Source organism: Syngnathus typhle, linkage group LG11 (assembly GCF_033458585.1).
Source record: "Syngnathus typhle isolate RoL2023-S1 ecotype Sweden linkage group LG11, RoL_Styp_1.0, whole genome shotgun sequence".
In the NCBI taxonomy this organism is placed as follows: Eukaryota; Metazoa; Chordata; class Actinopteri; order Syngnathiformes; family Syngnathidae; genus Syngnathus; species Syngnathus typhle.
This window is the reverse complement of record NC_083748.1, coordinates 12,828,339-12,850,404: the sequence shown is the minus strand read 5'-3', so window position 1 is coordinate 12,850,404 and position 22,066 is coordinate 12,828,339. Positions and strand designations below refer to the sequence as shown.

Here is a 22,066-nt window from a genome sequence, read left to right as displayed (position 1 = left end):
TCAGTCTAAAAACTTGGAATTAAAAATATAAATGTATTTTATTATTTTAGTTGTGGAAAAAATGTTTTACTATTGGATGTGGAGAAAAAATTAATCCATCCATCCATCCATCCAATCCATCCATCCAAAGTAATAAGACGCTCCATTCCCCCCAAGTTGGTGCTGAAATTGGGGAAAATTACAAAAATCTTTCAACGTTTAAGCAACGTGGAATTAATGAGTGATAAGCAAGCATGCGCGGTGCGCCAACAGGACTTCCAAAAGTCTGCAAAAGGTTGACTTGGGTTTGGCTTGCACTTGGCCAAAACGTCAAACGTGACTCCAGCGCCGCCGCCGTTCATCCCGTGACGAGGCGCTGCGTGATTTGTTGCGGCAGCGTGTACACCAGCAGGCCCAGGAAGAGCGCCACCACAGCCAGAACTATCAAGGCCACGATAAACCTCCTGAACTTTCTCCAGATGAGGAAGACAAAGGTCTTGATGGGGTTGAGGAACCATGTGAAGGTGATGGTTGGACGGCTGCAACGATGACGGAAAGCATTGAGTCACACCGATGCTTCGTGACCAAAGATTCCCTTTTTTTTTTTGTCAACAACTTTTTACATACAAACTCTGTGTGTGTGTGTGTGTGTGTGTGTGTGTGTGCGCATGCTTGGGTGGGTGCATGCGTGCGTCTCACTTTGGTTTGTCCAGAGGTTCTGGTTCCTTGCGGCCTTGTCCGACCGGATTGGCCTCGGCATGCTCCAACGTTACCAACTGGAGTTCTGCCTCCACCTTGCCCTGCAAACACACACATGCACACACACACACACACCAACAGACAATTTGAGTCTAACAAGAAAGTATTTGCAGCATGTGACTTTTTCGACATTTTGTCATGTCGCACTTTCTTCCAAAACGGAATGCAGTCACATTCCAGTGGGCATTAATTCTATGCGGAATTTTGCAATCTGTGGGCCGGCCCGGTCTGTCACCCCGTGAATAGTGAGGGACAACGCGATTTGAATGTTTTTTGTTCTGGATAAAGGGGCTGCATTCAGTTTTGGGGCGGGGCTGGCTGGCGTTGGGGCCACCATGAGCATGTGGACGTTTCCATCGGTGTCAGTGAAGCAGACGTCGTCCGTCTTGACACCTTTCTTCTTCTGGCGGAACTTGGCCTCCTGGCGTTGCAGGTCGTCGGGCGTCTGGCGGCGGGTGAGGGGCCACCAGCCCTTCAATTTCTTGCTGCGGAAGATGGAGGCCCGCGGGCCGGCGCGCTCCTTGGCCATCTGCACAGTGCACTTTTCGGCCGACTTGGCGCCGCGCACCATGTCATCCAGGCGCAGCTCCAACGAGCCTCCAACAAACAAGCACACGTTGCTTTTTTCTTTCTTTCTCTCTTTCTTTCTTTCTCTTTTTCTTACCGAGGAAGTCGTTGGCCGAGATGTGATCGTAGTCCCAAATCTGAAGCGTGAGGATGGCCGGCTGGCGAAACTCCGAGTCCTCCAGAGAGAAGAAGGACTCCTTGCGCCTGAACACCACCTCTTTCTGGGGCGCACGCAGAACAACATGATGAGATGGAGGAAGAAGACTCACCAAGCGCACTCCAAGTTGAATTCTGGGATTGTTTTGCAGGTTGGCCCAGCGCATGGTTCCATTCATCGATAACAACAAAAAGTGCCAGAGAGGTAAGCGTCCCGGATGACCTCGGTGGGCAGGTAGTCAAAGCGGAAGACAAATCTCCAGTTGAAGTTCCCCTCCCCGCTCAACGAGTTGAAGTGGACGTCCGTCTCCTGCTTGTCGCCTTCCAGGCCTCGAATCCAACTGCATGTCGTGAAAAGAAAAAACAGCCAATCAGCAGCCGGCCGGCTCGCCGAGGCCGGTTTGGCGAGGCCAGCGCGCACGCAACGCCGACCCTTTGACGTAGATGTCGGACGAGGCTTCGCCGGTGAACGGGTTGATGTCATCCAGGAAGACGTCGTCCGTGTTCCAGATGATCACACGCAGCTCGTACCTGAAAATCAGACACTTGAGCACCGCAATACCTTTCAAACAAAATGAAACTCGAGCTGGACGTACCGGAAGGGCAATCGGGGCTTGATGTCCACGGGTGGCGGTGCAGGAACATCCGTGGGGAACATGTCCACCCACATGTGGAGGTAGCCCTGCGCACGCAGGCACGTGTCAAAGAAGCCACGGCGTGCCGAGCGGTCGTCAGGTCTACCTGCGGAAGTCCGGGCTTGTCGTGCTTGACGAGTGAGCGGATTTCCACGTGCTCAGGGACCAGTGCGACCGCTCCTGGGACAAACTCGCTCATCTGGTCCCAACGTCGCAGCACGCTGACGGCTGCGTGCTCCTCCAACGCTGCCTCCTCCTCGGCCGAACGCGGCGTCTTCTTTAGCAAATCTATAAATGCGAGATCTTTGACTTTTATTTGGAACTCCAATTCTGGATGACTGTTTTGCCGTTTGACACAAATCACATTCTTTCCAAGTCAAAAGCGGAGTTAGCTTTGCACTCTTGCCTTCGGGGACGGCATCGGTTGGGATCTTGAAGATCTTGTTGAGGACTTTGACCTCCATGAGTCTATATTCCGGGGGCGGAATGCCGTTCTTCTTACAGAGCTCGGACAGGATGACGGAGGGCTTCTTGGCATCACGCCACGCGTTGTAACCCTCGCTGCAGACACATGGCACAAATGATCATGTCACGACTTCAGGACAAAGTCAACTCCAATAGATGATAGCTTCAAAGCAAAACTTTTTGTGAGACACAAATTTCCTGGTGTGACGTGCCTCTTGAGCTAGAATTTCCAAACTATTCTGGTTGGACCTTAAAGAATGGCAACAGAAAAAGCAAAAGGGCAAACTTTGGCTTTTGGAGACTATGTGTCAGCACATCTACCCAAAAAAGAGGCTCGCTCGCAGTTTTGAAATATTCTGGTTATTGTCTGATGGATGAAGATACGAAAAGAGCAGAAAAAAAGCGGGATGAATCGCACGACAACAACATCCACGCAACGGCAAGGGAAATATGAGCCGAGTCAGCCGAGCGGTTGGCGAAAGCTGGGCCGGCGCTGACGGCCAACCAAACCCACGTGTCGTAGTAGAGGGCCAGGCCGCAAGTGGCGCGGTGGCGGCTGTAGAATCGGTTCTCCAGGTCCACCCGGGTCTCCCCGATCACGTCGTCCGTCCCCACCAAGTCGTGGTCCATCACTCTCACCAGCAGCTCCGTCTCCAGAGGGAAGCACGCTGTCATTTCAAAGACCCTGACCCGGACAGACGGATGGACGGGTGCCGGTTAACATGCATGTGTATGGGAAAAAATGTCCATGGTAGAAGGAAAAGAGCTGGAAAATATCTGCGGTCAAGAGCAAAACGCTCCTCCCTCCCTCACTTACTCTCCAAAGACGGGGTTGAGTTGTTTGGGGATGTAGCGCTCCTTGGTGTCTCGACTCTGCTTGCCAACGGAGACCACCAGGTACGGGTCGGCTTTGCCGTTGGGATCGGCCGGAGCCAGATTGCTGCCCTGGAACCAGGATGAGGAGAGCGAGTTCCTTCCGGCCCCGCGCACACCGAGCGGCCGGCCGGCGGGCGGGAAGCGCTTTGTCACCTTGACGACGTAGACGCGGACCAGCACCTTGAGCGCCGTGTTTTGGGGGATCCCTTTGCCGATCCGACACTCGACCTCGTCGTCTTCCTCGTCCGAATCCATCGGGTAGACCAGGAAGGAACCCTGAGCGGAGAAAGCGGCTGAGTCAAAGGCGGGTAAATTGCAAACGCGCAACGGAGGGGCCAGAGCAGAGCACCTTGTACTTTCCCGTCAGACGCTCGTCCCGGTCCTCGTCGGCGTCCTCGCCGATGGCTCGGCCTTTGAGGAGTGGGAAGGTCTGCAGCCAGTCCTGGAACTGACTGAACTCCGCCTCCAAGTCGCTGGCGTACAACTGAACGCACGCGGAACAATGGCACGACGTTGACCTTGGACTCGGGCAAGCTGATGCGAAAGCGTGCCGAGGGGGAACCTTCAGCGTGGCCATCTTCTTGCGCTTGGGAGGCTCCACCTGCACCACCGCATCTTCTGCCTTTCTCTCGTTCACTCCTTCTAACCGGCACAATTGTTGACTTGAGAATCATTCGTCGCAAATGATGCTTTGTCAATAAAAATGAAAGGTGAGCACACCGGTTCCTTGATCTTGTTCCTCCTCCTCCTCCTCGTCCTCTTTCTTCAGCTCCTCAGCAGCCTGCAACAAACACGTTCATATGCTATTCAATGTCCATGTACCTTTAGGACGCCATCTTTGCTGTGAGGTGGCACAGTTACGTGAATGACTGGACCACTCGTACAAGAGTGACATCATCAGCTGTGTTTGCTGGAACTTTGTGTATGTGTGTGTGTGTGTTTTGATGTGTCTGGCCTGTCTGTCCAGCTCTTCCAGGGAGGCGTAGTACTTGGACCACCAGTCCAGCTCCTGGTTTTCCGGCACGTCCTCCTCCAGCTCCTCATCCTCGGGCTTCAGCAGCTTCTTGAGAGGAGCCTGCGAGCAGACCAACACGGCACAGGTAAGCGACAGAAGAAAAGAAAGAAATATTGTTCGGCTGCTTCACGTTGATCAGCTTGATGGCGGCATTGGGAATGGCAGACTCTTTGATGGACAGGTTGCCGAGCTTTATCTTCTTCAGTGACTTCAGTGCGCTGGTCTTTGCCGTCAGCGGGGCTGTCTTCTTCTCTGGAGACAAAGAACGATCCGGTTTGATGTCATGTCTTGCAGGGCGGTTCCAAAGAAGATCAGGTTTGATTTTGGGTCTTACGTGCTTTAACTTCCTAAGTGGACTCGTGGTTACGGATACCTTACCACCGGTCCCGGTGACATGTTGTGATTTGAACCGAGCTTGCAAATTCTAATTTGACGACTAATTCCCCCCCCCCCCCCCCCCCCCCCTCCATGCACGCCACTCATCTTGCCGCTCAGCGCTTTAGCTACCTTTGGGTTTCGGCTCGTCCTCTTCGTCATCCGGCTCGTCCCAGAGCCCAGGCGCAGCGAAGTCCAGGAGGAATCGGACCACGTGGGTCCCGATCAGGACCTGCCGTCCGAACGCTCTGCGTTCCACGACAGACAGCATCAGAGGAGGGTGGAGGTAGGCCTGGTCCGGCAGCTTCTGACGGGAAGGCGACGACGAGATGTCAGCCCAATTTCGGGGAGGGGGGTTGCCCAAAACGCGTGAACTGACCACGCGGAGGAAGCGCACGGGCTCCCTGAAGTTGGCGTGGGTCTTGTAGCTCTCCAGCTCCTGGGATTCCAGCTGCTGTCCGGCGCATTCCAACTTCACCAGGGGGTGCTCCACCTCAAAGAGCTGCACACGCTTCAGCTCCCGCAATCCCCAGAAAAGCACCTGCAAACAATACTGACTGGCCTCTCAAATGGGCCTCCAACATACATTTTCTTGTCCATCGACAGGGGTGCACCTCGATTTTGAAGCTCCTGAGGAGCGGCCTGACCCCCTCCGGGATGTCGTAGCAGCGCCGCTCTGGCCAGTAGGTCAGCTCCCGAGGGTCCACGCTGCCTGGGAGGGACGGCTGCCCGACATCAGGACGCAGGGGTTAAGCTTGACGCTCTTACTTCTTGTTTACGTTCAAACGGCGGCAGCGTCACCTCGCCGAAAGACGAGTAGTCCAGCTCGATGAGCTCGAAGGCGGCCAGCAGCTCTCCGGCCGGCGCCCTCCCCATGCTGATGTCAAAGAAGCGCAGATGGGGCTTCCGGTAGAGCGCCTCCGCCGGTTTCAACTCGGGCTCGGCGAACGCTCGGCCCAGAAGCTTGGGGCCGCCCTGAGCACATTTTCCAGAGTGGCGCATTACGACCTTCCTTCTGCCACCGCTCCGGTTCTCAGCGGGTGAGCAAGGACCGGCGTTACCACGGCGTCGTAGTCCAAGATGTGGATGATGACCAGAGGAGGGTCGCGCCCGAGGTCCTCCATCGTGCCCTCCAGCAGGACGCGCTCAAACAGCAAACACTCGCACCACGCTGGGGACAGCGTGTTGGACGACACCTGAGGCGCACACGCCGCGTGCATGACATGCGTGGACGCTTGTGTTGCACTTTTGAACCATAATCAAAGATCATCATATATAACTCACTTTGGTCATCTGACACTGGGTTGAGAAGAGCACCTTGGCGAAGGGATCGGAAAGGCCGTTGTCGTTGGCCGCCATCAAGCCGTGCGCTTGGTAGAGGTGACATCGCAGCTGGAAGTAGCGGCTGTCTGCAACACAAAATGCAACACACACACACGCGTTTGCATGGTCTCCCCGTGCCCGTGTGGGTTTCCTCCGGGCACTCTGGATTCCTCCCACATTCCAAAAACATGCTTGGTAGGCCGATTGAGCACTCCAAATTGCCCCTAGGTGTGAGTGCGAGTGGTAGTTGGTCTACGATTGGCCCAATGACTGCTGGGATAGGCTCCAGCACGCCCTCGACAGAAAATAGATGGATGGACTTTGCGTCGGCCAAGCAAAAACGGCGACGGACTCACCCTGGCAGTGCAGTTTGACGGGCAACCTCCTGGTTCCCGTGGTGACCAGTGGTGCCCCCCCTTCCTGATCCTCCTGCGAGCCCTCGTAAACGGGCAGGAACTCGTCCGGGAGCGAGGTAATGGCCTCCTTGCTGTACTTGGCTTGGCCCAGCCACAGGTACGCCTCTAGCTTGGCAAAAATCTCACTGGTGGAACCTCCCGGAGACTAGTCACAGAATCGCAGAATGTTTTGAGAACTTAGCCTCTGGAGCCAGTTTCACCGAGCTGCGCAGGATTTCGGTACACATTCCTATCACGAGCCTCACGGGCAACTAGGCAATGCATTTCCAAGGCAGACTCTCGGTTTGAGCGACAGACCTTCATGTAGAGGGTGGTGACCCGACCGCAGTCCCGCCCCCTCTGGTCCTCCACCAACGAGAAGATGACGGAGCGAGCCGGTATCCTGACGTAGGCCAAACGTTTGCTTCCACTCAGCAACCACAAGAAGACATCGGGGATGGTGTTCTGGGGCTATTCGCGGGTCAGACGGTGTCAAAGCTCACGTTGGAAGCAGAAGCGCTAAGTCGAGACCAAGAAGCCGCGGACGTGACGATGTGACGTCGTGCTGTACCTCTTGGGCCAGCTGTCGAAGTTTGCTCAGGAGTTTTTTGACATCCGTCACTTGCTGTTTGAGCCTTCGCCTGGTTATGCTGTGCCTGATCCTCGTAGCCCGCCTGGCCACCAGAACCTGGAAATGAGCCGTGCATAGACAAGGGTTCCTCATGTTTGGAAAGCGTTTTCATTTGAGCTGATGCACGTGGCTTCAAGCTTTTCAGACAGATTTCCGACCCAGGTACATGAAAATACGAGAGCCTCACCAAATTCTTCCTGATGAAGTCTTTCCTGCACGTGTCCAGATTGTTGGGACGAAACTGAGCACGCCGATCTGAGAACAGTCGGAACTGCCTGTGTTTAACAATTGAGAAGAAAAATGTTTGAAAAGGGAGGCTTTTCGATTCAGGTTGCGACATGCAGGCGGTGGCTGACTTGCAGGACGTAACCAGCTCCAGCAGCACATGCACTAGGCGCTCCTTGATGCCACTGCGGGCCCTCCGCCCGAGAAGCTCCACCTGGTCCAGACCGATCTCCTGAAGCCGTTCGCCCCAGATAGTTACTCCCAGGATGTGAGCGATAACTTACCGGCCAGCTTCAGCGGCGCCACCTCACCAGCCTGTCCGCCATCTTGCTGAGCCAGTTGCTTTGGTGCAGACGAAAGCTGTGCTCTTCAAACCGACTCCAGACAAACAAACAGGGCTTGTGTTTCTCCCAGGGGGCCTGCAGCGGGATGCACTGGAACGACCTGAGGCGGTGGCACGCGGGTCAGGCACGGACGGGCGAGACGTGGCTGAGAAAAGGTGAGCCGTGCGCGAGCGGGAGCAGCCAGCGCACGGGGGAGATGCCGGGCATATAAGCGAGACAGACCCTCCTGTCCACACTCTTCAGAAACTCGACGGAGGTCCTTTTACCCGTCGTACTCAGTGGGCTGCGGCCTCAGGGGTTCGGACACAGATCTGTTCTCGTGTTGGGGACTCAGCACCGCCTCGGTGTCCGGCTCCTCCTCGGACTCCAGCAGCTCCTCACCGGTGTCCTCCTGGCTTTGGCTCAGCTCTCGGCGGCTTGCTTGCACCTCTTCCTGAATCTGGCTCTTCCTGGATGGCCTGCCTCTAATCGCCTTACCCCAATTTCCTGCCGACAACGCCACCATTGACGGTTTGGGTTGTCCTTCTTACTGCTGCTTGTTGTGTCAGGTGTTCCTTTTACCGATGGAAAGTTCAAAGACCACGGGCCTGCTGCCTACTGATGGATCCATCATGGTGACCTCAAACAAAGATGCAAAGAGTAGAAAGTCTTCTTTCCCCCCTAGGAAACCCTACAGACACACACACACACACACACAAAAGTTGCTTGAATGCTTATTTTAATATTAAATGACCTTCGTTGGGCAGATAGAAGTAAGTTTTTTTTGTTTTGTTTTCTCGGGGCTGACCTCAGGGAGTGGGTGAATCTCCTCTACATCCACAGTCACCGCCTCTGGCACCTCCACTCCTGCCTCGCCTGACTCGTCGCTCAATCGGCTGGAAGCTATGTGCCAAAAAAAAAAAGCAACAATTTTGAGTGTCGTTGGCACTTTGAAGGATCTTACTTCTGTCCAATCAAAGCCCGGAAAGCAAAAATAAATCTTAATCATTGTTAAAATAATAATTGTTCAAGAAAGAGGCTATAAATCAGGATTTGACCAAAACAATGTTGTGCTCGCATATTCCTCACCTTCCTCGCTCTTCTCCTTCTTGCTGCCTTGTGTCTTCCTCAATCCCAACCGGCCCAGCGTTCCTTTCACCTTCAACAGAATCACACAGGGCCATGTCAGAGCAGATTGAGCAGAACGGATGCGGCAGATTCAAATACCATCGCTAACGGAGTCGAGCTGGAGTCGGGGGCGACAGCGGACGGCGACGAGTAAATCTCTACACAGAGCGCCAAAAGGATTCGCCCGCGGTAGAAGATTCCCTCTCTGAGGCCCTGGTTCATAGCCTGGAGAAGACAGTTGTCTGGATTAGCTTCGGCTCGCCCTGTCCCGGTCTGTCCTCGGGCATTTGAGAGCCAAGAGAAGCATCCATTGAGAGGCTTACCTGGTGGACATCTCCGAGGGTGGAGTTCCGAGGAGAACCGTAAAGATTGACCCAGGACGGTCCAAAGGTAGGTTTGAAACCTGCAGGCGGACACCCTTACACTCTGAAGGCTTCTTAAAGAGCACAAAGCTGGCAACGGAGCAGTTTTCAGCGTGTACCGTTCCTTGTGGGGTCTGAAATCTGCCGCAGGTCCAGGAAGTGAGTGGCCAGAGCAACGTCCCCCATCTTGGAGTCGTCAAGGACCTGGACTCTGATCCGCTGGGCTAGAGGAGGAAACTGCTCCACGAAGGAGATCTCTTCGTTCCAAAGCGGAGAGCTGGTGGCGCGAGCGACAGACGTCTCCCCCTAAGAGGGATCGAGCACTATGCTTCGAACCCGAGGTTGCGGACCTGAATAGCCCGTCTGGTTTTTGTGTACCTGTTGTCCAGCAAAGGTGACTTGGACGTAAGGGTCAATGAAGACCATTCGCTCCGTGACTTTGGACATTTGGCCCATCAAGCCGGCATCCATGGTGGGCAGACCCTCCGCCATGTAGACCCGCAGCCGGAATCGAGCCCACGGGCGCTCGGAAGGCATCCCGCGAGGAAGCATCAGATTCCTGTCACAAACACATGGCATTTGACCCCCACGGAAAAAGCCCCGCCTCCGTTCAGCGTGGTTCACACGCTTAAATTTTGGGAGAAGATTGTTGTGCTGTGGAAATGATCCAAATGAGCCAGCCCAGCGTGGCCTCATCTGTCTTGACTTGCTTCATGTCACCCTTCTGATTGGGTTGAATCCCCCGACAAAAAACATGTTCAGCAATAGTGCGGGTCAACTTACTTGTCAATGTCCTGGTTGGTGTTGGGCATGTCAGGCGGCAGGCTCGGGGCACTCAGAGCCTCGCCCTTCATCAGGACGCTGAGGGTGGCCTTCACGTAGCCCTTGGCCCCCGATCGGGTGTCGGCCGGGTCGCTGAGCGGAGCCCATTTCTGGTAGAAGCGGTGCTCTGCCAAGGAGTTGGGCCGTCATCAGGGACGGAAGAGGGTGCCGGGTTGGTTGGATGGTACCTGGCTGGTACCTGGCTGCTGGAAGACGGTGGCGATGTCCATTTTGGAGCTTCCCACGTGGCTCATGAGGAAGGCCAGCATGCGGCGGTGGTATACCTGCAAAGGCGGAGGAGTTTTGGCAGCCTGTTGCCATGGAAACAAGCTGCATGCCATGGCGACGGGAATGACCTTGATCTCGATGACCTTGTCAAAGAGAACCTGTGGAGTCTCGTGGAACTCAAACTGAAAGTTCTGCAACAGGGGTTCAAGTTAGTCCATCGCTTGGCTTTTATTGCAGCACGAGATGTTTGCACGTCCTCTGGAAAGAAGGTGCCTGCATGTTTTTGATTGGGCCCGACTGTCCGACAACATGTTTGATGCCAGTCCTATACTGGCTTGAACGGCAAAAGATGTTCTATTCGATTTTGACTTCAAATACGCGTGACTGCCCTCTGCCGTGTTTGCTAGTGCTCCTCGTTGCCTTCAACCGCAGTGTTGCATTGTCCTAAAAGGAGTTTGCTGTCCTAAAAGGTGTGCTCCCGTCTTTGTCGTGTCTGCTGTGGTGTGGCTCGGTTGACTTTGTGTACCTCGTTGTAAAAGGGAAAGTTGGTGGACTTTTGCGTGGCCGTGTGTTTCTTCTGCTGCCCCACCCGGATCAACACGACCGGGTTGATGTTAACGCCCGCCAGTTTCTGAGCTTCCAGGATGTTGACGTTCACCTGCAAGCACCCGATCGGACACGTTCACTGCTGCGGACACCGCCCCCCCCCCCCCCCCCAAAAAAAAACAATGATTTAACAACCAACTACTAAATGTGAATCATCAGCTAATAAACTAACCAACCACTAACTCAACTAATTAACTAACTAACTGACTAACTAACCAGTGATTCAAATAACTAACCAATCAACCAACAAATCTACTAAAAAAAAAATCTAATGAAATAACTACCCAACCAAATGACAACTTAATCAACTAACTACCTACCTAGCAACTAATGACTGACTGACAAAAGAACTGCCAGAAAGAAGCAGCAAGCGACTAACATCTATTCAACTAGCAAATAAACCAAGGCCCAAAGCGTCTGGCTGGCCAACGAACAAACAAAGTCATCAGCTAACCAATGACCTCAGTGGCCAACTAAATGTAGAAAAATGGAAAAAACTTACTAATGAGAGTCATCATGTTGTCACCTGCCGGTTATTTGGTAATGCATAGTAGACTACAGTCTCCCTTTAGCCTTGCTAAATGACAGTTGCTCAAAAGTTGCTCAAAAGTTTCTGCACTTTTTGAGCGACTCTTCTTGGAGTGGGCCAAAAATTCAAAGGTGGACCTGTGATAGGGAAGCCCTTCCCTGTCATTTTTATTGTTTGTGGCATTCTTACCTGGAAGCTTTGAGCTTTTGGTGTGGCTGCGGCGACACGTCTTGACAGTGGCCTGGAACGACTATACACACACAGACACACACACACAAAGTACTAAAGTAAGTATTAAATGGCGGCAAAGAAAGACTCAACCTGTGCGTCAAACCATTCTACACACACATCTAAAATGAGAATAGCGAAGCCGACCTCATCAAGGGAGCGAAGACGATGTCGCACGCCTCCGTCTCCAGCAGCTCGTCTTCGTCATAGTCGTCGTAGTCATGTAGGTCGTCCTCCTCATCCAGGCCGCCCTGCGCCACGATGAGCTTGCGTCCCAGATGCCGAGCCTCCCTCTCCAGCTCCCTCTCCGGACGACTCAACGGCCGAGGGCCCGCTCTGTAGAGTGGACCGCACTGCTGCACATGCTATCATGCGAGTGTGAGGTGAAGTCGCTCTCACCTCTCTTCATCCTCAAAGGCTTCGTTGACGAAGCCCAGCGACAATCTGAGTGATGCACACACACAGAATTTAAATCGTCTAACTAACTAACTAACAAACTAACTAACTTACTCAACTTGGTCGCCCACGCTGATGAAATCCTGTCCCTCCCAGCCTCCTGCGGTGCCCTCCACAGGATTGTAGTGCACGTCCAACTCCACATAGATCTACTCCAGCAACATGATTACCACACGCACACACAAACGTGCATGTATGGATTGCACACTTACATCAGTCAGGAGATGGTTGCCATCCGTGAGCGGTTCCTGTAGCAACAGCCTCCCTGATGTAACAATGTGCTGGAGGCCCACAACCAGCTTGCCCAGCAGTCTAAACACACACACACACAAATATGAACATGTGCACACACATGTAGACATGTAGACAAGCACATCCACACATCTAGCATTAATTGTTGTGAGTTGTTGTTAATTGATGATCGGTTAGTTTATTGTTGGTTCATTGTACATAAGCACACATAGATCACACCATGTGTGTGTGCGTGTGGGGGGGGGGGGTTACCTATTGGAAAAGACTTTACTGAAGTTGTAAACTCTGATGGTCAACACTTCATGTCGGATGACTTTGCCATAATGAGGCCAACGGAAATGCTGCATCCACGGAAGCACACACGCATTAAATGTGATATTGTTATACTGTTTGTTTTGTTGATGAAAGCAAATTATCAAAGAAAAAAAACACCAACTTCATTGAAGACAGCCACACCATCACTGTGCATCACTCGGCTCTTCTGGGTGAATCCTGGCGGGTGGAAAACAAAACACGTTACCATAGCAACGGCTCAAATCGCACCAGAAGAATAAGGTCGTAATAGTGGAAGAAAAAAACACAAGAATGAAATTGGATGTTTTTACAAAGGGTTTTTTCCCAAGTGACAGATTTTAAGAACATTTTCTAATGGAAAAAGAACTCTTTAAAAATCATGATCTTGCATTAAAGTAGTGTATTTTTGACAAAAAAAAGTCGTAAGATTAAATGATTAAAAAAGTTAAATATATTTGGAGAGAAATGTCTAAAAATCGGGTTGTATGTTTTTTTCAAAAAAAGAATTGCTATTTTCTAGTGTGACTACAGTTATAGATTTAATTTTCATAGAAAAAAATGTTTCTCTGAAAGCAGTTGTCTTAAAAATGTCACAACGTTCTATTTTTTCAAGTCGAGGCACTTTCAGACAAGATGCTTCACCGAATTAAACGTGCAACAATTAAAAGCATTTCAATGTAATTTCAAAGCAATGCAAAGAAATAAAAATGAGCACAGTGCAAGAAGATGATTTTAGAGAACGATAGAAAAATGCTTTAGCATGTGTTGGCAACTTGGCACCTAATTCTATGTGCAGCAGAATCGCTAAATGCTGCTTCAGCATGTTTGCGTTGCTCCACTCAAGAACAAAGAAGCTGACGGGGGAAAGTTCCCTTGCTTGGAAGGAATGGTGAGAAGGAGAGGAGGAAAAAAGAGCCAGCCAGGTGGAGCAGTGGCTCCCTCACGCATCCGAGACATTTCGGGGTGTTTTTCGATGTCCTTTTTTTCCCAAGCAGACAACTCACCTCTAAAGGAGAGCTCCACTCTTCGCAGGGATCCTCCCGGAAGGTTGGACACCTTCCTCACGTTCACGCTGATGGACATAGCGAAGGAGCTGGATGATGGCGCCTGTCTACATGTCTCAAGGTCTCAATGTCAGCTCATGCTTTGGTGTTGGCGTCTTGGTTGGGGCTGGTCCCATCCAATCTCGTGTTTGACCGGGCAACGATACTCGACTGGCTTGACTAGTTTCCTCCTTTGACTAGGCACACACACACACGCACATGACAAACATCACATTATGTACTGCAGAACCTCCAATGTTCGACGACACTGATGAACTTCCATCATAAGAACAAGTGAATGAAGCTGGAATTGCGCAATACATATGCAGTTGCAACGGTACATACTATGTATTGCCACTCACTTGCATGTTTTCGCCTGCGTGGGCTTCCTCCCACATCCGAAAACCATGCCTGGTAGGCCGATTGAGCACTCCAAATTCCCTGTAGGTGTGAGTGCGGGTGCAGATGGTTGTTTGTCACTGTGTGCCCTGCGATTGGCTGGCGACCAGTTCAGGGTGTTCCCCGCCTACTGCCCGATGACTGCTGGGATAGGCTCCAGCGGGGACAAGCGGTACAGATAATGGATGGACATAACATTTACCTGACAGTTGTTGTTTTTTTTACTAAAAAAAAATAAAAATCACGAACGCAAATGAATTGCAATATTGTAAATAAATTAACTAAAAGAATTGTAAATCATTTAATAAGTTCTTAGGATAAAAAAACACCCCGCAAATAATAAAAGACTGAATCAATACGTCATGGTGGAGTCGTCAGCGGTTGCCATGGCGGCTCTGACGTCAAAGCCCCTGCCGGGATGCCTGGAAGCCCCTGAGTGGCGTCGCCATGGATATCGGCGGGGGGAGGGGTGTGGCTTAGAGGAAGCGGAAGTGTCAGCGCAGGCGGAAGTGGTACTGCCCTGAATCCCCGTTCAGCGAGAGGAGGACGGCTCGATAAAAACCACGTCGGTCATTGAAAATCGCCAACTCTCCTACCCGACTAAAGTGAGTTAACCACATTCGCATGCACTCGGCACACGCCGCCAGCAAGCTTCTCGCTTTGCAGGCCCCGGGCGCGACCCCCGAGCGGCGGTCGTTTTTGCCTCCTCCGCGGCGGAAGGTGCCCATTGTGGTTTGGATTTAGGCCGAGATTCGCTGGGGCCGCGTACGGGGAAAGTACCCAGCAGTGCTCCGGTTCGACTACACCTGAGTATGACGACGTGTGCTTTTTTTTTATCCCACCCTGCTCAATGTTGCTTCCGATGCGACGGTCCCCGGGCGACGCGCGGCACGGTGCAATGAGGGAGTCGCCGATGATTGGGGCCTCTATTTTTTGACAGCTTAAACGCGCTGGCCCGTCTTTGGCGGCAACGGCGGCTTATCTTCGCCTATTGTGGGCATTTGTGGGCTGTTCCCACCGGCAGGCTCAGTCAGAGTGGTGGAAAATCCGTCCGATTACCCAGCCTAGCGCTCACGTAGCCCCCGCTGCTCCGTCATGGCGTGGGCTAACACACCCTCCTTTCCCAGGAACCCCCCCCCCCCCCCACTCCCCTTCCTTCGCGATTGAACTCGCGGATTGAATTTGCTTTGATTGAAGCGTGTTTCCGGTCATATTTCGACAAGCCCCAGTGGTCGTGTTTATGCCGCCCGTGTTATTGATTAAACGCGTCCGATCCGAGTGTCTCGTCGTCCGGCTAGCATGCTAGGCTAGCCTCCATCTTAAAATTCCACAGGGGAGTGCGGCGGAGTCGACGGGGGCGGAACTGCTTGCAGGCCTCGCGAATAAAGTCCGAGCCTGCTGTAACGCTCGCCGGCCGCGACAAATTGACGACCGGAGGCGACGAATTGAAACCTCTTTTGTGACTGCGTCGCGAGGAATGAAGCCATTAACAGGCTCCCCACCCAACTCGCCCGGTGCGCTTGCTCGCGTGTTAGCGGCTGGCTAATAGTTAATGAGAAGGTGTCATTTTGAATGACTTCTCAATTGAAATTACTGGCCGTTAATTGTAATTGGTCGATTACGATGTTTGCCGAACGATGACGAAAGGCGCTTCGGGGATTGAAATCGTTGGTGTGTGGCCAATTGGATGAAGGAAGATATAGGGGTCGCGTATAAGGGAAGCGACCGAGTAGCCGGGACAGATGTCCGCCTTTTCCCCGTTGGACCGGACCTACCTCGGTGGGTCGTCGGTGGCTTTTCACCAAGCTCCGTGCGGTGACGCCCACGTTGTTGTCCGTAGCCACGAAATGGACAAGAACGAGCTGGTGCAGAAAGCCAAGCTGGCCGAGCAGGCCGAGCGCTATGACGACATGGCGAGCGCCATGAAGCAGGTGACGGAGCAGAACAAGGACCTGACCAACGAGGAGCGGAACTTGCTGTCCGTGGCCTACAAGAACGTGGTACGACTCCCACCTCGTTTGCGCTGGCTGTCCTCTCATTCTTCACGGCGCTCTTGACTTTGGCGGCGGCCTTGCCTTCCTGCCGGCAGGTGGGAGCTCGCCGCTCGTCCTGGCGCGTCATCTCCAGCATCGAGCAGAAGACTGAGGGCAACGAGAAGAAGCAGCAGATGGCTCGCGACTACCGCGTCAAGATTGAGCAGGAGCTCAAGGACATCTGCAACGACGTGTTGGTATGTTCCGTCATGTCGTGAGTTGGAGAGTCTGTGTTTGTTCGGCTTGTTGATATTTTCCTATGATAACAAAAGAGAAATGAATATCTCAAAGGAACACGCTGTCGTTGTTGTTCCTGTGCCCATCTCCTTCCAGAATCTTCTGGACAATTTCCTCATCGCCAACGCAAAGTTGCCAGAGAGCAAAGTGTTCTACCTCAAAATGAAAGGCGACTACTTCAGATACCTGTCGGAGGTGGCGGCCGGAGAGGACAAGAAGGGTGAGCTTTGCTGCTGAGGCGCTGGCGGGATGGTCGTGAGGTGGCCACCTTCTGCCATCCTGCTGTAAGTAAGACAGCATCTTGAAGTCAAAGCTCTCATGGAGGAAGATGGTGCCTCGTCCTGTCAAAAGTCATTTTTCTCCAGTAAGACGGCATCTCGTCACGACCCGGAACGCCGTTGACAGAAAATGTCCACGATAGCAAACATTCATTCGATCAACCGAACAGGAGCGGTGGCTCGTGCACGTACGCTCCCGTTGTTCAAATGGGAAAGTAAAACGTGCTGACCGTGGCCAGCAGATGGCACAACAGCTCTCTTTTGGATGAGCGCACTTGTATCACAGGAACGCACAAGTCTTCGAGCAGCTGGATTTGCATTACCTGTTGGCTGTTGATTGATCAAAGTCTCTCTTTTAAAGAGACGGTGAGCAACTCCGAGGAGGCGTACGACACAGCGTTTAGCATCAGTAAGAAGGAAATGCAGTCCACGCATCCCATCCGACTCGGCCTGGCCCTCAACTTCTCCGTCTTCTTCTACGAGATCCTCAACTCGCCGGAAAAAGCCTGCCGTCTGGCCAAGGAGGTAACACGACGGCAATGTCAGCTGCCACCTGGGCGCCACTCTGAAACTTCAACCGCTTCCTTCCCGGGCAGGCTTTTGATGAGGCCATCACACAAATTGACAACTTGAATGAGGAATCGTACAAAGACAGCACGCTGATCATGCAGCTACTAAGGGACAACCTGACTGTGAGTGGAAACTCCGGCGCGCCTCGACAGACGATTCATTCAACACATTGTTTTGATCCAGTTCCATTTTGGTCTCTTCTGAAGATGCCAATTGAATGTTGCTAACTGACAGTTTCTTTGGAATTGCAGGTGATTTTTTAAATCCTGTAAAATACAATTCACAGAAGTCCAAATAAGGTTTAAAAAGTCAAAACAAAAGAATTGAACAGAAAGAAGGCAGTTTTAAAAAGCTCAACAAGCAAGACGATAATTAAGATTCAAATTTGTAACCAGGAAGTGACTGTGTGTGTCTGTCTGCGTCTCCCTCAGCTGTGGACATCAGACAACCAGGGTGACGAGGTGGAGGCCGGAGAGGGCGAGAACTAGTCCTACACACCTTCGACCGACTCCTTTGTCATCCGACCTCCGCTCATCCTTCTCCTGTCTTCATGCACACAAATGTTCATTCCTCCTTCATCTTCTGTAAAAGAAGCAGCCGCATGGACCCCCCCCCCTCTTTCTTTTCCTGCCGCTCTCCAGCTGAACCTGGCACTCCAAAAGCTCCTTTAGAACCTTCTGGCCCGTCCTGTCTCACTAGGAGGTTTTCTTTTTCTTTTAAATCTATCACTATTTTCCTCCTCCTCTTAACTTCTTGCCAGCTTGTTAGTCCTGCCCACTGGCTGCTTTTATTCCACTTCAATCCAAACAAGAAGACAAAAAAAGGTTATTAAACTGTGTGTTTATTTTCAACAGTAACGCTCACGACTCCTTTCTTCTCGCTCCCAAAGCTCATGTTGGCCTATAGACTTGTAAGGGGGGGGGGCATGAAAAAACACAGGTGTCACTGACAAAGATCTCAGATGTGATCTTAAAGATTGCAAGAAAAAAGGCAACCAATGACATTGGCAGACAAACGATAAGATCAATGACGCCACAGAATGAAATGCCTAGTCACGATAGAAGAGATCCATGTCAGCCATGTGGTGACCAATGACGAGATTAAAGACAAAACTCGTGAAAGACTAAAGGCGCGTATCGCACCAGGGGATTAGGACAGAAAGGAGGTGGGTAGGTAATCCGGCCATCTGGGACCATGACAGGAAAATTGGCAATAACACGCTTGAGAGGAGCGCGGTGAAGACGGGATCGAATCAAACGAGATGGTGACCAGTGACCACATCAAAGACCCCAAGATGACGACAAGGATTTCAAGCACTTTGGTCAAGAGGATGGGCATGGCCGCAAGTGGCGGGCCGACTGCTAGGTGACCCCAACTCCACTCACTCACTTTCGCCTTCTATCATGTTTCTGAACCAAGTGTCCAGTGGTCACTTCTTCCTGCTCTTGCTCTTCTTCTTCTTCTTCTCCTGCGGAGGTGGTGGTGGTTGCTGCTGCTGCTGCCGCTGCTGCTCTTCCTGCAGCAGCTTAATGGCAGCCGTGTTGTTTGGCTCAAAGGTGAGGAGCTTGTTCAGGTCTCGGATGCAACTTTTCCCGTCCTGACAAAAAAACGCAAACTGCTAAGTTAGCTGAGGCTGAGCAAGTGGCGAGATAAGAGCAAAGGTAGATCACCTGGAGCTCCTTGTACGCCTGCGCCCGTCGGTACAGCGCCTTGACGTTGGCGCCGTCGATGGCGAGCGCTGCGTCGCAGTCGCTGAGGGCATCGTGGTAGCGCTTCAGCGCCAGGTAGCACAACGCCCTGAGAAAACGCGCACAGGTTAGCATCGGAGCTCGGCTCATTCGGCCATCTTGCTTCCCTACCGGTTGGTGAAGGTGGCAGCCTCTTTGCCGTGGTGGAGGATGCTTTGAGTGTACTTTTCGGCGGCCTGGGCGTGCGCCCCTTTCTTGACCAGTGCGTTTCCTTCCTCCTTCAGCAATGTGGCTTTCTGGACGTCCCCCTCAGCCGGTAGATTGTGGCTCGGCGCCACACCGTTGTGTTGCGACGGCACGGTAGCGGGTCCTTGGCTGAGCTTTTCCCGAACTGCCAGAGGTACAACGGGGATGGGAGGGAGCTTCTCGCGCCACGACGGACCATTGACCTGCGTCAACGCTTTTGTCATTCTACAAAAAGATAAAAAAAACAGGAATTCCATGGGCTCGTAGGAGCTAAGTAGATTGGTAAGCGGCAAGGTGATTACCGTTAATGGAAACTAACAAAATAAACCGTCCACTGAAGCGGAGCATTTTCATAACAATAAAAGAATGAAAACTAACAAAGGTGCTCTAGAGACTAAATATTCTTATGGAAAAAATAAACAAGTGTACAAACAAAATCTAAATTGATGGAAATTTCACAACTTAAGCCTGTTAAGTAGCCAACTAAGTAAGCGGGAAGCTTGCTAGTTACCTAGTAGCCAAATGGCTTAGCCATGTAGTTCCCTACCAAGGTGACAAGATACCTTGTTCGTTACATCATTTGACACAAACACACGGCGCTTGTTAGTAAGTATGCATACGTTAGCACGCACCTGTTGGCTCCGTCGTTCGCAGCCACGATGCGAGCGTCCAGCTGCAGCACCGTCTTGTAGTCCACGTAGGCCTGCTGATAACGCTCCTGGGCCTCGGAGGCGGCGGCCCGGCGCAGCAAAGATTTCACGTTGAACGGTAGCAGCTCCAGAGAACTAGCAGAGGAGCAGGGCCAGCTTTTGTCCAAAGTTGCGCACTTCTTACAGGGAGGTACGGAACCAGGGTGCTAGTCGTAAACGGAAGTAGGAAGGTCTGCCACTTGCTAGGTGGCTACGTAGGGACGAACTTGCAGCGCAGCCTCGCGGTGGAAAGTAGCCTAAAGCCTGTTCACTGTCAAGTTAAGGCAACACTTGACAATTCTAAGAATCCAAAACCTCATCACGTTGTTTTGAGATCATTCTTTGTTTCTTAATTATGGTATAAAAGCAATTAAACCTTCACGACAAATGATATCATTTTGGGGAATCTGCTGATCACGGATGAACTAGCTGTTCCGTACTCACATGTTGCAGTCCTTGAAACATTCGGCACAGTTTCCTTCTTTGAGGTAGCTGGCGGCACGATTGGAGTGCAACACACTCAACTCCTCCACGTTCTTTGGATCTGCAGGGCAGGTGCAAACGTCACCGCACATTGGATATCGACAAGTTCATATTTGATACAAACACAAAAATGAAATACCAAACAATGTAAAGAATGAAGTAAAATCTAGGTAACCGAATTTGTAGCCAGGTAAATCAAGTGGAGTCGATAAGCGCAGAGGCACTTGGTAAGCGCGTAGGACAAAATCAAGCTTATGCTATGCAGGAACTCTGCCTAGCAACAAGTGTGTTGCCTTCATGGCACCTGAGAAAAACAAATGCAGAGTTTTACTGCTAGTGTAAAGGAGGCCAATTTGCCCTCCAATGAAGCACTTGAAAGTATGTTCATCAAGTGTATGTGACTTTAGTCCATTAGTCGTAGTTCAAGCTTAAATGATGAGACGTGTGGCAATGCTTATTGAAAAACTTACCGGACTTGTGTAGCTCGCTGATGGCCAGGCTGTAGATGCGGGTGGCCTCTCCGTACTGGCCGGCCTTGAAGCACTCATTGCCGGCTTGCTTCAGCTCAGCCCACGGCTTCGCTTTCGGACTCATTGTAGCTCTCCTGTTTTGGGAAAATTTGAAACTCAGCATATATGGCTGGCTTCCATTGAATCATTGTTACAACATACACCCAGACAACCTTGTTAAGGCTGGACAGTTCTCAATTACTGATATTTCCACCCAAATTCAAACAATCAAGTTTGGGTGGGACGAGAAACGGGCCCGGTGGGCATTCGTGACATTGGCTAACTTGTCATTTATAAGAAAATATTAGTGAAAAATAAATCCCCCGTCTCTTTTATTAGACCGACAAGCTTAATTTTTCGTTCGTTTCCGAAAATATAATTAAGTCCAGACGGCACATGACGAGTAGGTCTGTCATGCTAGTTGCTACCGCCACTTTCTTGCTAAAACTAAGCTAACAAAGCTATATAAACGAAGGCCGGAAGCTAAGCTAACCGGCAAACTTCCGGATGCTGAGCTCAGGTCGAAGTTAAGGTTAACGACTAAAAGCTTATAGGCTGCGGGCAACACCGGCCGGCGTGTTAGCCATGTTTGGGGAATGGAGGGAAGGTGTATCGCTTACCGGCCGGCCTGCTTTCGGACGCTAAGTGACGGATTCAGCGACAAAGGATGGCAGACGGCGCATAGACTTTAAAATGTCCTTAACTCGCCAACGTCATCGGCACAGCCATTCCCCCCAATACCTGTTTTGTTTTGGTGGTCGTTTTGGCACTGCTTGTGCAAAATGCGGTCGAGGGTTGCGGCGTGCCGGTAACTTTCCGACCGGCTGTGCTCACTTGTCAGCGGGGAGAATGACCACGCTAGTGTTGGCACGTGAGTGAACGATTCGTTCAATACAACGAATCTTTTCAGGGAACGTGAGTGACCACTTCATGAAGTGATTCGTTCTTTTTTCAGTTTATATGACTTCAACCAACATGCAATAACGTAACTTATAAGTTGAACGAATCTGTGAGTGATTTGCATTTCCCGTTCATCGCGAGAACGGATCAGTGAGTGAACGAGCGCTGACTTTCCCGTTCGCGAACGAGTCAGTGACGCAATTGTTGCCTTGCCCATTCAACAACGGATCAATGTGTGGGGAGGGGCCGAACGATTCGGTGAACAATTGTTTTGAACAAATCTTTTGAATGAACTGATTCTAAAGATTCAATCCACTTAAAAAAACAGGAATGCACATCACTGCTTCCTACTTTTTTTTTAC

The 22,066-nt window shown here is 51.5% G+C and overlaps 3 protein-coding genes across 6 annotated transcripts; 1 reads left to right on the top strand and 2 right to left on the bottom strand.

The window, feature by feature from the left end:
* Positions 1 to 19: 19 nt before the first annotated feature.
* fer1l4 (fer-1 like family member 4) lies at positions 20 to 14,540 on the bottom strand. Of its 2 annotated transcripts, none has more exons than XM_061290975.1 (50): positions 14,035 to 14,540; positions 13,634 to 13,869; positions 12,772 to 12,827; positions 12,588 to 12,676; positions 12,296 to 12,395; positions 12,138 to 12,232; positions 12,027 to 12,071; positions 11,775 to 11,963; positions 11,589 to 11,649; positions 10,791 to 10,922; positions 10,393 to 10,455; positions 10,236 to 10,320; positions 9,998 to 10,163; positions 9,593 to 9,773; positions 9,334 to 9,520; positions 9,176 to 9,255; positions 8,952 to 9,077; positions 8,814 to 8,883; positions 8,533 to 8,627; positions 8,307 to 8,415; positions 8,012 to 8,231; positions 7,713 to 7,845; positions 7,533 to 7,633; positions 7,364 to 7,451; positions 7,117 to 7,233; positions 6,864 to 7,016; positions 6,507 to 6,711; positions 6,112 to 6,236; positions 5,889 to 6,023; positions 5,629 to 5,802; positions 5,442 to 5,552; positions 5,207 to 5,380; positions 4,960 to 5,134; positions 4,583 to 4,704; positions 4,393 to 4,512; positions 4,158 to 4,218; positions 4,000 to 4,079; positions 3,787 to 3,921; positions 3,591 to 3,713; positions 3,379 to 3,506; positions 3,076 to 3,246; positions 2,503 to 2,657; positions 2,203 to 2,384; positions 2,058 to 2,143; positions 1,894 to 1,992; positions 1,685 to 1,802; positions 1,403 to 1,526; positions 1,132 to 1,335; positions 679 to 779; positions 20 to 518 (listed from the first exon to the last, which is right to left on the bottom strand). In XM_061290975.1, the coding sequence occupies exons 2-50, from the start codon at positions 13,710 to 13,712 to the stop codon at positions 192 to 194; spliced, it is 6,255 nt and encodes a 2,084-aa protein (XP_061146959.1). In that variant the 5' UTR covers positions 13,713 to 13,869; positions 14,035 to 14,540; the 3' UTR covers positions 20 to 191. The 2 variants fall into 2 exon arrangements, with proteins under 2 accessions (XP_061146959.1, XP_061146960.1); XM_061290976.1 differs by having other exon boundaries at positions 197 to 518; positions 1,073 to 1,335.
* LOC133162073 (14-3-3 protein beta/alpha-like) lies at positions 14,515 to 18,042 on the top strand. The gene is made up of 7 exons (XM_061291005.1): positions 14,515 to 14,676; positions 15,912 to 16,071; positions 16,161 to 16,301; positions 16,438 to 16,561; positions 16,981 to 17,144; positions 17,216 to 17,311; positions 17,621 to 18,042. Exons 2-7 carry the CDS (start codon positions 15,919 to 15,921, stop codon positions 17,675 to 17,677), a joined length of 735 nt encoding a protein of 244 aa, XP_061146989.1. The 5' UTR covers positions 14,515 to 14,676; positions 15,912 to 15,918; the 3' UTR covers positions 17,678 to 18,042.
* On the bottom strand, positions 18,013 to 21,705 carry tomm34 (translocase of outer mitochondrial membrane 34). 3 transcript variants are annotated; one of them, XM_061291000.1, is made up of 7 exons: positions 21,546 to 21,705; positions 20,766 to 20,899; positions 20,257 to 20,356; positions 19,756 to 19,908; positions 19,049 to 19,348; positions 18,860 to 18,986; positions 18,013 to 18,786 (listed from the first exon to the last, which is right to left on the bottom strand). In XM_061291000.1, exons 2-7 carry the CDS (start codon positions 20,887 to 20,889, stop codon positions 18,619 to 18,621), a joined length of 972 nt encoding a protein of 323 aa, XP_061146984.1. In that variant the 5' UTR covers positions 20,890 to 20,899; positions 21,546 to 21,705; the 3' UTR covers positions 18,013 to 18,618. The 3 variants fall into 3 exon arrangements, with proteins under 3 accessions (XP_061146984.1, XP_061146985.1, XP_061146986.1); XM_061291001.1 differs by having other exon boundaries at positions 21,425 to 21,675; XM_061291002.1 differs by lacking the exon at positions 21,546 to 21,705 and adding an exon at positions 20,978 to 21,297.
* Positions 21,706 to 22,066: the final 361 nt, after the last annotated feature.